At 50.9% G+C, this 13,383-nt stretch overlaps 1 protein-coding gene across 2 annotated transcripts in view; it reads right to left on the bottom strand.

The window, feature by feature from the left end:
• STXBP1 (syntaxin binding protein 1) overlaps positions 1-13,383 on the bottom strand; it is a 69,420-nt gene that overhangs the window by 8,993 nt on the left and 47,044 nt on the right. For both annotated transcript variants that reach the window (XM_040225183.1, XM_040225184.1), the window contains exons 10-18: positions 12,943-13,050; positions 11,647-11,707; positions 10,257-10,322; positions 9,178-9,258; positions 7,169-7,307; positions 6,192-6,301; positions 4,735-4,836; positions 3,138-3,223; positions 321-475 (exon numbers count right to left, since the gene is read on the bottom strand). In XM_040225183.1, the coding sequence (XP_040081117.1) occupies positions 321-475; positions 3,138-3,223; positions 4,735-4,836; positions 6,192-6,301; positions 7,169-7,307; positions 9,178-9,258; positions 10,257-10,322; positions 11,647-11,707; positions 12,943-13,050 (908 nt within the window). The remainder of the gene's footprint in view (positions 1-320; positions 476-3,137; positions 3,224-4,734; positions 4,837-6,191; positions 6,302-7,168; positions 7,308-9,177; positions 9,259-10,256; positions 10,323-11,646; positions 11,708-12,942; positions 13,051-13,383) is intronic.

Raw genomic sequence — 13,383 nt, 5'->3', positions numbered from 1 at the left:
TGGTGGGTGAGGAATTCACAGCATGGAGAGGGCGGCACTTTTGAGGGGATCCGAGTGGCAGTGACAGAGCAGGAACATTGAGTCTGTCGGGGCCTGGGACCAGGCACTTCCCACCACGTGGGGCTGCCGCTCGTCAGGAAGCAGAGCAGACCTGAGGAAGGGCCCCTTCACCCCTCCGTGGCTGCCGTCCACAGATGTGTCTAGAGGCAAAGTGTTGCGGGGGCAGCGGAGAACCGGAGATAAGATGAAACACCAAAGCGTGGAATGGAGTCACGGTGCAGTGAAGCAGCCCTTCCCTCTAGAAAACATGCCCCACTCACCTATGAGCACTTCCCACTTGCCGTTGGCTTGGGTCACCTCGTAAGCACAGCGCATCTCGTTCAGGCTCACGCCCCCCAGAATGAAGATAATAAGGCGTGGACCACTGCGGTACTCCCCGGGGGCCTTGTTCTTATGCCAGTGCCCATAGCGGGCGCTGGAGAGGGAGGGAGGGGGAGGGGGAGAGAAGGATGTTATTCGTGTATCTGCATATACAGCATTTATACTTCATTATTCCATGACATAATTTCCCTGGTGGCTTAGATTCCAGTAAAGAATCGGCCTGCAATGCAGGAGACCCGGGTTTGATCCCTGGGTTGGGAAGATCCTCTCGAGAAGGGCATGGCAACCCATTCCAGCATTCTTGCCTGGAGAATTCCATGGACAGAGGAGCCTGGCAGGCTACAGTCCCACGGGGTCGCAAAGAGTTGGACACAACTGAGCAACTAACGCTTTCATTCCCTGACATAGGACTCATTCTATACACCAGTGACTAAAAACAGAGCAGATGCTTAGCAAATGCTGTCTGAACTGGACTGCAGTGCAAAATTATCAAGCACTTTGGCTGCTGGGAGAAGAATCCTCAAGAGCACCTGTGCTGTGACCCCGTCATTCTCTTAGGAACACGCAGGCAACAGACAGGTTCAGGTTGGCTTTAAAGCCAGGCTCAGCGGCTCCACCCACTGGATGATGGTCCTGGTGTCTCTCCCAAGTTGTAGAGTTCTGGGACACTCTGCTGGAAGGAGCAGCGACCGTACAGTCCCAGGCCTGTCTGCAGCTGGCACATTTGATTCACCAGGCAGATATACCCCGCAGGCCTCACAGGGCCACCCCAGCGCCGAGGAGCTAACCCGAGTGAGATCCCAAGAGCTCGTGGCAGTGGCGGGTCGAGGACAGTGCAGGGAGAAGGAGGGTCTGCCTCGAACTACATGGAGAGGAACTCAGTGCCGTGGGGACAGGCACAGGGAAGGGCCATCTAGCACCACCCGGGTGTCACCGGGGAAGGCTTCCTGGAGGAGGTGGTGCAGAGCTGCCTCCTGAAAGACCAGTATCTCAGCGGCCAGACAGTTCCCCAGTGCCTCCTCCTCTGCCCTGGCTTTCAGTGGGCCTTCCCCTTGTCCTCGGAAACAGTGAGAAATGGGCTGCTTCCAGGTTTAGAAAATTGAGGAAAACAAAAAACACGAGGAGAGCAAGGCTCCTCTGGACAATGGAACCTTCACCCTTCTTCCTGACTTACAACAGCACTGAAGTTACTTCCCAAATCTTAAAGGCCCTGGGAGCCCGTCTAGACCAGCCCCGAGGATCAGTCATTTTTTTTTTTTTTGCCTGTGAGATCATTTGTCTGCTTTTTTGCCTGTGAGATCATTTGTCTGCCTTAGTCAACAGTCTGGCTGTGACACCACGTGGGATTTTGTATTCTACTCCAGTGTTGGCAATAAATATTTAGCCTCCACTGGCATCAGGGTAGGGCAATGTGCCATGCAGGCCTGAGAGTCCCGACGGAAGAGGGGTGAAGAGAGAAGACAGGCAGGGAAAGTATGTGTAGAGGGACGGAGATGCATGTTCTAGAAAGTCTGACCTGGGAACCTCGGCCACACAGAAGAGGGCAACAGAGAGTCAAGGGGACCTGTGTTCGTAGTGTGAGAGTCCCAGGGACTGGCCTGGACACATGGCCCACAGAGCATAGCAGGAAAGACTTCTGGATGAAGACAGCAAGGTGGTGAATGAGAGGAGGAGTTTTCAAACACACACACGAGGCATCCTGGGGAGCCGAGGAAAGAGAGAGAGGGCTGGAGGACTGGGAGACGGAAGCATGGGCTGCTTTCTGCTCACACCTGCAACCTGAGACATGTCTGAGCATCAGCAGGCACATGGATAGGAAGGGGCGGGGGCTGTAATTTTCCATTATTTTCTGTAACATCTTTATGGACAGGTAATTCATGTATCATACAATTCACTTGTTTAAGTTGTAGAATTCTCTGGTGTTCAGTATAGTCACAGAATTGTGAGCCATCACCAAAATCAATTTTAGACCATTTCATCATCTCCCCCAAAAGAAACCCTGTACCTAGCAGCAGTAACCCCTGTCTCCCAACCCTCACCCCTGTTCCCAGCAACCTCTTATCTACTTCTCTCTTGAGACTTGCCCATTCTAGACATCTCGTATAAACAAAATGATGGAACAAGTGGGCTTTAGTGACTGGCTTCTTTCACTTAGTATTTTCAAGGTTCATCCATGCTGTAGCATGGATCAGTATTTCATTCCTATCTTTGGCTGAATGATACCCCACTGTATGAATGTACCACATGGTGTTTATCCATTCATCAGCTGATGGACAGCAGGGTCATTCCCACTTTTGAGCTATTATGAATAATACTGCTCGGAAGGTCGGTGTACTGTCATTTTGAATGGGGTGTTTAGGGAAGATGGGACAAAGTAATAACTGATTAAGGACCTGGAGGAGGTAGCAGCCGTGTGGATGTATCTGGGGACAGATCATTTCAGGCAGGGGGTGGGAAAGCAAATGCAGAGGCTCCTGAGGCAGAATTGAGCCTGGCATGTTTTGAGGAGGCTGATGTGGCTGAAGTGGAGGAAGAATAAGAGAGGAGTAAGGAGTGAGTCGAGATGGAACAGGAAGCCACGAGGCAGAGGGCCTCCCGGGCCACTGCAAGGACCTGGCCTACACCCTGGCTGTGACGAGAAGCTGCGGGAGGGTTCTCGCGGGTCACGCGGGATCACGGCAGGATTGCCGTGTAGCGGCCGTCCAGCCAGACATGGTCCTGCTCGGCCCTCTGCCCTTACTCATATCTTCACTCACCTCACAGCGGTGGTGCTGAAGGAGGCAGAGGAGCGGGTGGAGATGTACGGGTAGTGCTTGGTGTCAAGTTTGTCTTCAATAGTGTCCTGGAAAGAAGAGACAGCTTTGAAAAGGGCTGATGGAACCAAGGTAAGACGATTCCAAGGACCAGTCACTTAGCCAAAATCACGGCCAGCTTTGCAGGAACCGGAGCTCCTCTGCTTGCTGGGGGGTGACTGCTGCCCTGCTGGGCGTGGAGCAGATGCCCTGGGACTGGTGGGTACGAGGAGATGAGTTTATAGGTCTGCTCTTGAAGAGAAGTTATTTTTTTAAAACCCTGACTTAATTTTTCTTGCTTCTCTTTCAGTTTATTCTTTTTTCCCCCTTTTATATTCCATGTGAGGTTATAAATGTCCCATTCCTCCAGTAGGCTCCTGACCCTGGCATCCATCTAGTAGCCACTACGCACAGGTTTCCAAGGGCCTATTGTCTGGTGGGTGGATTCGGCTCCCCACCCTCTGCTGCAGAGAAGTCTCCACTCCCGACAGCTACCGTGTGGCGCCCACACACCCCTCTTTGGAGGACTGGGCACGGAGAGGAAGAAGGAGCAGAGAGCAAAGGAGGGAATGAGACGGGGGGTTGGCCTACTCTGCCAGGCGAAAAGATGTCACTGGTTTCTAGATGTCTCATGTTCACCCATCCTTTCCGTTTGTGGGATGTAAAAATAGGAAGCTGACGCACTCTATATATTTAAAATATAGCTATTTTCACATACAATTCAGTGGGAACACCTGGACTGCTATGAATTCACAAAGGGATCCTGGGCAAGTCTCTTCATTCTCGGGACCTCAGTCCTGTCCAAGGGCAGCAGCTGGACAGACCATCTCCAGGCCCCACTCCAGAGCTCCCGTGGGGCAGGGTTCTACACAGTTTCCTTGATCTTGAACTACAAGGGGGAGGGGAGGGAGGGACACCTGGGCTGCCTTCCCTTCACAGACACAAAACACCTGCTATGCACAAGGCATGGTGCCAGAGGACATGCCAGTAGAGGACGCAGGGCCAAGGTCTAAAACGAGGACCGAGCCCAGCGAGCGGCACACCCACACACAGACCAGCTCTGACACCCACTGCAGGAGGCCAGGGAGGCCTCTGTGGTGCTGGGCGCTCAGCTATGTGGCGCTCAGTGTGTGGGGACAGTGAGACCAGACGGGGACTTTGCAGAAAGGCAGGATTCAGGAGGTGCAAAGCGAGAACGTGCAGGCAGGGGATGAGTCTGAACAGAAAGGTGCTTGCCAGGGTCTCTGGCTGACGTGACGGGACCAGCGGGGGGACCTGGGGTCACTGTCTGAATGCCCTCCCTGCTGCTGTGTCCTCGGCGTGGAGCTCGCTACTCATATGACCTTCAGGCACGGCGATACCATCGAGGGGGCCCTACTCTGGGGCTGAATCACGTGCATCTGGGGAATCGGCATCTGGCTGACTGTCTCCTGGGGCGGCTCTGCACAAACCCTTTGAGGCCCAGATGCAAAGCCCCAGGTGTCACTGCCACCTGAGGGCAGGTGAGGCTGGAGCCCCTGGGCCCTGCAGGTCTCGCATGCTCGTCCCAGCCTGTGCTGACCTCCATGATGTCTTTGATGATTGGGGTCCATCGGGAGAGCTGGTAGGTCTGCTCGCTGATACGCTCCTTCCGCTCCGGCTTGCTCCTGCGACGCAGGGTAGACTGAAGGCAGACACATGAGAGGCGGCTCTGAGTCAGCAGCTGGGCCACACGGCCCCGCTGGCCCCAGGGCTCCCTGTGGGGAGTCAGCCTCGGAGAAAGGCCAACACGTGGAGAGGTTTTCCCGGAAAAGCCCAGACTATGCCCGTGGGCTCCAGCGCAAGAATCTGCAGCAAACTTGGTTCTTTAAAGCCTTAAAAAATGGCCAATGTGGGTCAAACATATAAAGACCATTTTTTACAAAGGCAAGAAGTTAAAAAAATAGTTTGTTGTCAATTGTTGGCGAAGACTCTTTCTTGAGAGTCCCTTGGACAGCAAGGAGATCAAATCAGTCAATCTTAAAGAAAATCAACCCTGAATACTCATTCGGAAAGACTGATGCAGAAGCTGGCACTCTAATACTTCGGCCATCTGATATGAAGAGCTGACTCACTGGAAAAGACCCTGATGCTGGGACAGACTGAAGGCAGGAGGAAAAGGGGGCGACAGAGGATGAGATGGTTGGATGGCATCACTGACTCAACAGACATGAGTTTGGGCAAACTCAGGGAGATGGTGAAGGACAGAGAGACCTGGTGTGCTGCAGTCCATGGGGTCGCAAAGAGTCAGACACGACTTGGCCACTGAACAGCAGCAGAAGAAAATCCTGCTCTGGTGAGACCTGTCCTTTGATTTTGCTTCAGCAGCACAGGGTGCACTGAGAGAATCACCTCCATTCTCGTTTGGCCCCTTTGTGAACAAGGGTCTGAAAACACCAAATGACCGCCAGTCACAGGCCTCTGGTCTGGTGGCTCCAGAACAAAGCTTCTGACTCTAATAAGATTCCAGAAGGAGCCAACCTACAGCCTGGTTTTATCAGCACAGACTCCCTGCAGGAAGCAGGGTTCCTACAAGCGAGGTTCCTGGTGGGGGGCCCCTCCCGCCTCAGCCTCTTCTACAGCTCACTGCCTGGGCCCCTAAAACCTGCCCCAACTGGGTCCCGAATCATTGCCAGAGTAGCAGACTCAAAGGTCTCAAGACAGCCTGACAGCAACTTCATAGAAGATGCCAAGTCTAAATGTCCCAACGGCTGAGCCAGGCTGACTCAAGACATGCAGGATGGAGCTAGTGTGTTTTGGGCTGGTTCACAGGCACAGCTCAGCTTCGAGACCATGTGGTGCCTCTTTGATGTGCCCGCCTGGCTTCCTGGCACTACACCTTGATTCTATTTATACCTCTACACCTGCCTTCCTCTGATTTTATGTTTTCTCTTTCTCAGTGTTGAGTGTATCATAAGCTGCGATAAGGAAGTTAGGGGAGAAGAGATGAGAGCCGCTGCCTCCCCCGGGCTTCCCCCACAACACGAGGCTGGCGCTCACATCTGTGACGATGGGCACCCCGAGGTGTGCCATATTCGTGATGATCTCGCTGTCCTCCGGCGGGATCTGAGCGTGCTGGATCAGTTTGTTCAGGTTTTCCTCGGTGATGCCTGCGAGATCAAAACCCTGATCACCATACCAGCCACTGTGCACCACACACTCAGAAGCAGAGCCAAGTGCCTGGGGTAGGGGATGGCGCCCCCTATCCTCCTTGGCATCAGTGGGAACTAATCCGCTCACTGTATCTACTTTACTGTAAGACAAGGCAGGGCCAGGACTCCTGTTCAACTCTAGCCACTCTGTCCTGGGCTATGACCACCAGCAACTGCCCCTCCTGATCTGTCTTTCCGTCTGTCTCCTGTTTCTCAGCCGTCCCCACCATCCCGGGCCCACGTCACAGTCAGCTTGGACAAGAGAGTATCCGTGTCCATCTTTTTGCACAGTGGACACTTATGGGCAACTATATGTGGGTAAAGATCACTTATTTATGGGCACAGATTGGGGGCTTCCCTGGTGGTCCAGTGGCTAAGACTCCAGGCTCCCAGTGCAGGGGGCCTGGGTTTGATCCCTGGTTGGTGAACTAAAGATCCCGCATCCCACAGCAAGACCTGGTGCAGCCAAAAAAAAAAAAAAAAAATAGATAAAGGCACAGATTACAAATGTGGGGTAAAAGTCTCTGGCGGAAATGCTCCAGTAAAGTGGCCATACAGCTGACAGACTCTCCCCGCTGTCCTCACCCAGCCTCTTCTCATTATCCTGGCCCTCTGACTAACTCTAGAACCACTGGGGGATACACAGCCTCTAGCTGCAGCTGATCTGCCTACACTTCTCCAGCTGTAAAGAGCCCCTCAGACCTTCCTGTTAGACACCCTTTTCCTTGTCTTTTGAGCTGTTTTTCACTTTGTTCTCTCCCTCCCAGCTGCCTCATTTTCCCCAAGAAAAGCCCTGTCTCCTCTGTCATATCCCGCCACTCCTACCATTCTTCAAAAAGATGTAGAGAAGGATGATGCGGATTTTGTCGTAAGTGCTGACATTCGCATCCAGCAGAATGGGGACGATGGCTCTCATGGGGTCCTTGATCTTCTCCCCTTCAGCATCCGTGCCCATGGCCAGGTCCTGCAGAAAACACACCATGTTGGCCCCATGGCAACAGTCTGGATAGACGGTAATTATTAGAAAACGGGCTGTCCGTGAATGTCTGGGATGTGTGGCTTGGTTGGGGAAGGTCAGCGACAGGTGCTTGAGCTCCCCCACATGCTGCAGTTAATTAGCACGGGTCTCCATGGCATCGGTAAGAGCTGAGGAAAGACCCAGATTTCACTTTCCAAAACCATAGACCACATAGATTTGCCATGTTGTTGAAAGGTAGGCTTTTCCCTCCAGGTGAGTGCCAGTGAGCCTGAGCTGATTCCTCAGGGAAAACCTCAATCCCGGTAGGTCCCCAGGAGGGACATAGTCCTGCAGAGGGCTCGAGGCTTCAGGGGATGAAAAACGTCAGTATTGTGAGATGCCTCTGCCTGGCTAGACTCCTCCTGCTCTGCTTCCCCTGGCACAGAAGGGGGAGTTTTTAAAAAACTATTCTGGGTTTTTTAAAAAACTCTGTTTTTAATCTTCCAACACTTTTAGGGGGAGGAGAAAAAACATGGGCTCCTAAACCTGCACATCTCACTGAGGGAGATGAAGGAAGGGGGAGCTGACAACAGATGAAGATAAAGAGTGGAGTAAGCATAGTCTCTGCCACCCCCCCATCGCCCATGACTCAGGCAAGAGGCAGATCCGTTCTCGACAGGCCTGAGAAAGCAACACATAGGTCTCGGCACATCATGAGCCATCTGGTCTTGTTCTGCAACTTTCTCTGTAGCTCTTACAGAAGTTGCCAGAAGGTTGCCTTTTTTCTCTCCAAATCCCAGGAGTCCACAACAAGTATGATCTCAAGTTGGGGGATCTCTGCCCAGTGTGGATCAGAGGAAGGCAGGGCCCCCCCTCTCTGAGGCCCCTTCAGCCCTCAGTGAAGCCTCAACAGACATCTGCTCAGCACGAGTGACCCTGATACTCCCTCAAAGTCAAATTGAATGTGACTAGTTCAACAAATACCTCTGGGCACTTCTGAAAAAATGTAGACTTCCCAGGGTGAACCTCAACTGCATTTGTACCGGTGTAGGGATAACCTGTCTTTTGGAGAGTCACGTTCTGATGGTGAGGATGCCTTGTGTTTGCAGAGATCCCTGTGAAACTGATGGATTTCAGCAGGACTACTGAGAAAGTCCATGAATCACGGCTCATCTCAGAAACCTAAGCCCAGCCTGTCACATCAAACCAGGGGATTTAGATCTTAGCCTCACACTGAGAACATGAGTTGTTTTTTCTGTGAAAAGAGACCCTTTGGCTGAGGTTTCACATCATGGGATTCCCCCCTTCCCTTGGACGCACACCCCGGATGAGAATTATCACACACGAGGAATGCAGTGCCAGGATTAGCGATTCCACACGACACTCCTGGAAAATGTGGCAGTTTTGTTATATCCCTTCACAGAGGAAAAGAAAAACAAGCACATCAAATGAATCAGTGACAGGGACAGAACTCTGATCGTAACTGTGATCAGGGAGGCCGTGGATGGATTTCTGTCCTTCGGTTGCACTGCCCCCTTTCGGCCTCTACGTCTCCAAGCTGGTGCGGCCACAGCAGGAGGAAAGGACACTCAAGAGTTAACATCCAGCCAGCTCTGTCAGTGCAGAAGTCTCTTCTGCTATTCCAGGGAGCATCTGGAAAGTCAGACATGCAAACCCCAAACGGCACGGCATTCCGGACCACTCTAGTCCCTACCATTGAGAGGAACTGCACTGGCTCCAGAGTGTTGAGACAACAGGATCTAGCAGGCTTTCCCATTTCTGTTTCCTATGATTCTGCGGGATGTTCAAGGTAGGACGTTAACATTCAGCTGGGCAAGTAAACCAGCCTGGCAGAAGGAGAAGGAAAGGGCCCTACCTGTTCCACCCGGCAGAGTTTATCCACAGTGCCTTGGTAATGCTTCATGCAGTCCTCGGCGAGGTGCAGGTGGGTCGAATACTAGGACAAAACAGAGAGTGTGTGGTCAGGGAATCTCTCGCTGACTCACGCAGCATTTGCTGAGTAGCTGCTGAGTATGAACACGGTGCTAGGTGCCTAGGAGTCCCCAGCCTCATAAAGGAGATGAAATATGCGTTCAAGTAGAGAACTGTGTGTCGGGCAGAGGGACAGAAACACCTTCGACAAGAGTCAAGAGGAAGGAGAAGTCCTTTAAGGGGGCAGGGTGGTGTGAGTTTCACATGTATCCACAAATCCTTTGATACTCCTCCCTCCAGCAGGTGGCGCTCAATACCCCTCTCCTTAAGGCTGGATTTAGCGACCACTCAGGCAGTGAATGACTAACACACAGGCAGAAGAGCGCTGCTTGACTCCCAGATCACAGTGACCTCCTCTGAGCTCAATCTTGCAGGCCCATGGGGTAAGGAATTGGAAGGATACAGAGAGAAAAAGATGAGGAGAAAGTCTTCGGAAATAAACTCTCTATCGCCAACTTTCATTTTTTTTTTTCCTAATAAAAACTGAAGATGGGGGCTTCCGGTCAAGAATCCACCTGCCAAAAGTAGGAGACTCAGGTTCACTCCGTGGTCCGGGAAGATTCCACATGCCGGGGAGCAACTAAGCCTGTGAGTCACAACTACTGAGCCTGCGTGCTGTGACTACTGAAGCCCACACTCCCTAGAGCCCATCCTCTGCAACGAGAGAAGCCACCACAACGAGAAGTCGACACTCCACAACTAGAGTCGCTCCCACTCGCTGCAACTAGAGAACAGCCCGCACAGCAACAAAGACCCAGCATGGCCAAAAATAAGTCAATTAAAAGATTGCAGATGACTAAAAACTTGTGGATTTCCGTCAATCCGTGAGTGTCATGGGGCTTTGAGGAGTCTTGGCAGCTGTTCATATTCATAATCGAATGGACCATTTTGGATCATCACACCTTCTCTCTGGCCGCAAAGAGTCTGGCGCGATTGAGCGACTGAAGAGCGGTAACGACATACCTTGCTGAGCTCCTTCTGGTACTGGGGCATCTTCTTCAGCATCTGGGACAGGTCCCGCATGGTGGTCTGTGGGGAGAGGGAAGCACGTGGTCTCACTCCGATGGCCCTGAGCTAAGAGGGTGGGCGGGGGGGTGGGCCCAGGACAGGACAGCAGCTAGCACCGGACTCCTGAGCACACGTTCTGTAACCCGCCCCCAATGCATCTGTTAAACACGAGCATATGTGTTTAGATTTCCATGTCTCTGGCTCAAAAAATTACTGATCCAAATACTGTGACTATCTTATAGGTGGGGAACTGACCCCCAAGTCTAGCAATTATGTTTTGTTTATTGGACCATAAAGTAACTAAGCTTCAAAGTAACAGTTCTTGCCAGGAGAGAGCAATTTTTCATCTCTACACTGCTTTTCTGCATACTCGGCTCAAGCAGTCGTGGCATCAATTCACATTTCATCTCTGTAGAAAGGCCAGAGTTGTGCAGACAGGTAGGAAGCAGTGAGGTGAGAGAAAGCTGGAATCTCACCCTGGCAGGTGGAAGGGGTCTGCTGACTTTCTAACTGGGCGACTGACCTAATCCCATTCATGTACTCAGCAAAAAATTATTGAATGACTACTACATACCAGGCACTTTTAGGTCCTGGAGATACAAGGACAAAAACAGAAAAGAATTTTTGCTTTCATGGAACTAATGCATAGCAGAAGAGTCATTATAACTGAGTGGACTGGCACTTTTGGAGGGACTCACAAGTGTGGGTGCACAGAGCAGGGGCGCCTCCCATTGTCAGAGAAGATAACACCTGAGCCAAAGGACAGGGACCGCATAAGGCAAGGCTGGGGAAGGAGCTCAGGCATGGCTTCAGCCGTGGTGGGTGGCAAGGAGGAGGGCGGCAGAGATGAGAGTCCGTGGGGCCTGATGACCTGGGTGCTGTTAAGGCGTGTCCACGGTGGGGCTTGATTCTACTGGGATCGGGAAATCACTAAATGATCCTGGGCCAGGGAGCAGCACAACTAGAGTGGCGTTTCTAAGAGGAATAAACACCTCTGATAACCAGCTGGGAGGAGAGGCCCAGGTGAATTGGGATATGAACTCTGTTGCTACCACAAGCTAAAAAAGGTTTTAGCGAGTTCTTCTGGCAATGTGTATTGTGATCCAGAGCAGTAAATGTTAATCCTCAGGGTAACAAAAAGAAGCTCTTTATAAATATTAAAAGATGCGGGTTCCAGGTCTCAATCTTGAATACAAAAATAAGACAAAATGGTAAGAGATGAAGAGAGGACCAGGAACCCCTCCGAGCCCCCAACTCACCAGTCCTATACTGAGGTGTCCTCCTTGCCCCTAGAGAGAAAGCAGGGATGAACCCAAAGGGCACTGGAGTATGGATATGGGTTTACCTTCTCACCAGTATTCATTCTCTTGCTGGAAGAAAAATCCTTCAGAGAACGGGTGACTTCCCTGGAAGAGAGAAGGAGGCAGCTAAGCTTCAATGTGGCACCCAGTGCCTCTATATCGGGGTCCCCAACCTCCGGGATCTAATGCCTGATGATCTGAGCAGGAGCTGATGTAGTAATAACAGAAATACAGTGCACAGTAAATGTAAGGCACTTGAATCATCCCCAAACCATCTCCTGACCCTGCAGTCCGTGGAAAAATTGTTTTCCACGAAACTGGTCTCTGATGCTAAAACGGTCACGCAACATCCTTCCTTTAGGAGTATGCGGTGACTTTTCCTACCCTAAGGTATAGATTTAAAGTGATTTTCTAAGAGGAGAGAGAGATACGTCATTTTCCTAATACTCTAAACCAGGGGTCTCCAGAATTGGGTGTACAAGACAATTTGTGAGCAGAAAAGAAAATGTTAGGACATCTATGTATATAATTTTACTTCATCCTTTTCAAATTTATGTTTTTATATATGCTATCAAATATACACATTAGTATGATAAAGCATATACTGAATGCATAAAAAAGATAACTGGAAATGTGAAGTAACATTTTTCTAAAGTTGAATGATCCCCCAAGGTTTGGAGAATACTTTTCTAAACAACTATCCCAGGCTATAGTATTTTCTCACTGTTCCTTGTGAATTTCCTGTGGATATTATCAACTCAATGTAGCAGAACGTGTCCTTCTGCAAAAGCAAACTTGTTATCTACAGTTTAACAGCCTATTAAAAACTTTCCAGAGTTAGAAACATTTTGAAACATTTTCAGAGCAAGGTACTCCCTCCGGTATAGAGATTAGTATATGCATTGACTCTTGCTGAGAAAAGTTTAGGTATGACAACAGAGAGGAAGGGGACATACCAGCTATACATTTAAAAACAAAAACCCCGAACTGTATGTAGTAATCTTTCAATGGAACAAACTGGCTTCAAGTGTTTAGTGTTTATAAAGCATCTTGAAATGAGAAAAGCTACAAATGCTTTCTAAAAACCCTAAAAGTAACCCTAACACGGAAAGGGTTTTCTAACTTCATGAGATTGGTATAGACTGAGCTCAGATATCAGAAGGGATTCATCATCACTGGTTAGAAGGTAGGTGACTTATCAGAAGCAAGGGACTCCTGCCTGCACTTGTGAGCTCTGCCCAAGGTGCCCAGAGAACGCACACTGGCACCCAGCACCCGCGATCCCCCGTGTCGGTGGGGGGAGCCCTGGGGCCCGGGGCAGGCGCAGGGCAGGCTCTTACTGGGACACCTCCGCGATGTGCTTGTGGCGCAGTGCTATCCAGAGGTCGTCGTCCTCGTCCAGGAGCACCTCCTTCACCCGCGCCTCCCCGATGCCGCTCGTCTCGTACCTGGACAGGAGACGTCCCACACAGTTCACCCAATGCCCTGGTCTGTAACGAATGACTGAACAGCAAGCACTCTGATCATCTGAGGCGTCACTGTCTGCTGCATCTAATGAAGCTAATGGTTTCCTGTCTTTTTTTTTTTTTTTTTTTTTTGCCACAACACTAGGGATCTTAGTTCCCTGACCAGGGTTGAACCTAGGCCCTCATCAGTGAGAGGCATGAAGTCCTAACCACTGGACCACCAGGGAATTCCCAAGGCTACCAATTTCTAGGGCAGGAAGAGACCTAAAGGTCTGATCAGAGTAAACTGACTTGAAGTTCTGTTTTAAAACCCTC

Source organism: Oryx dammah, unplaced genomic scaffold, assembly GCF_014754425.2.
Source record: "Oryx dammah isolate SB20612 unplaced genomic scaffold, SCBI_Odam_1.1 HiC_scaffold_25, whole genome shotgun sequence".
In the NCBI taxonomy this organism is placed as follows: Eukaryota; Metazoa; Chordata; class Mammalia; order Artiodactyla; family Bovidae; genus Oryx; species Oryx dammah.
Note: the sequence above shows the minus strand (reverse complement) of the source record. Positions and strands in the feature narration are given on the sequence as shown.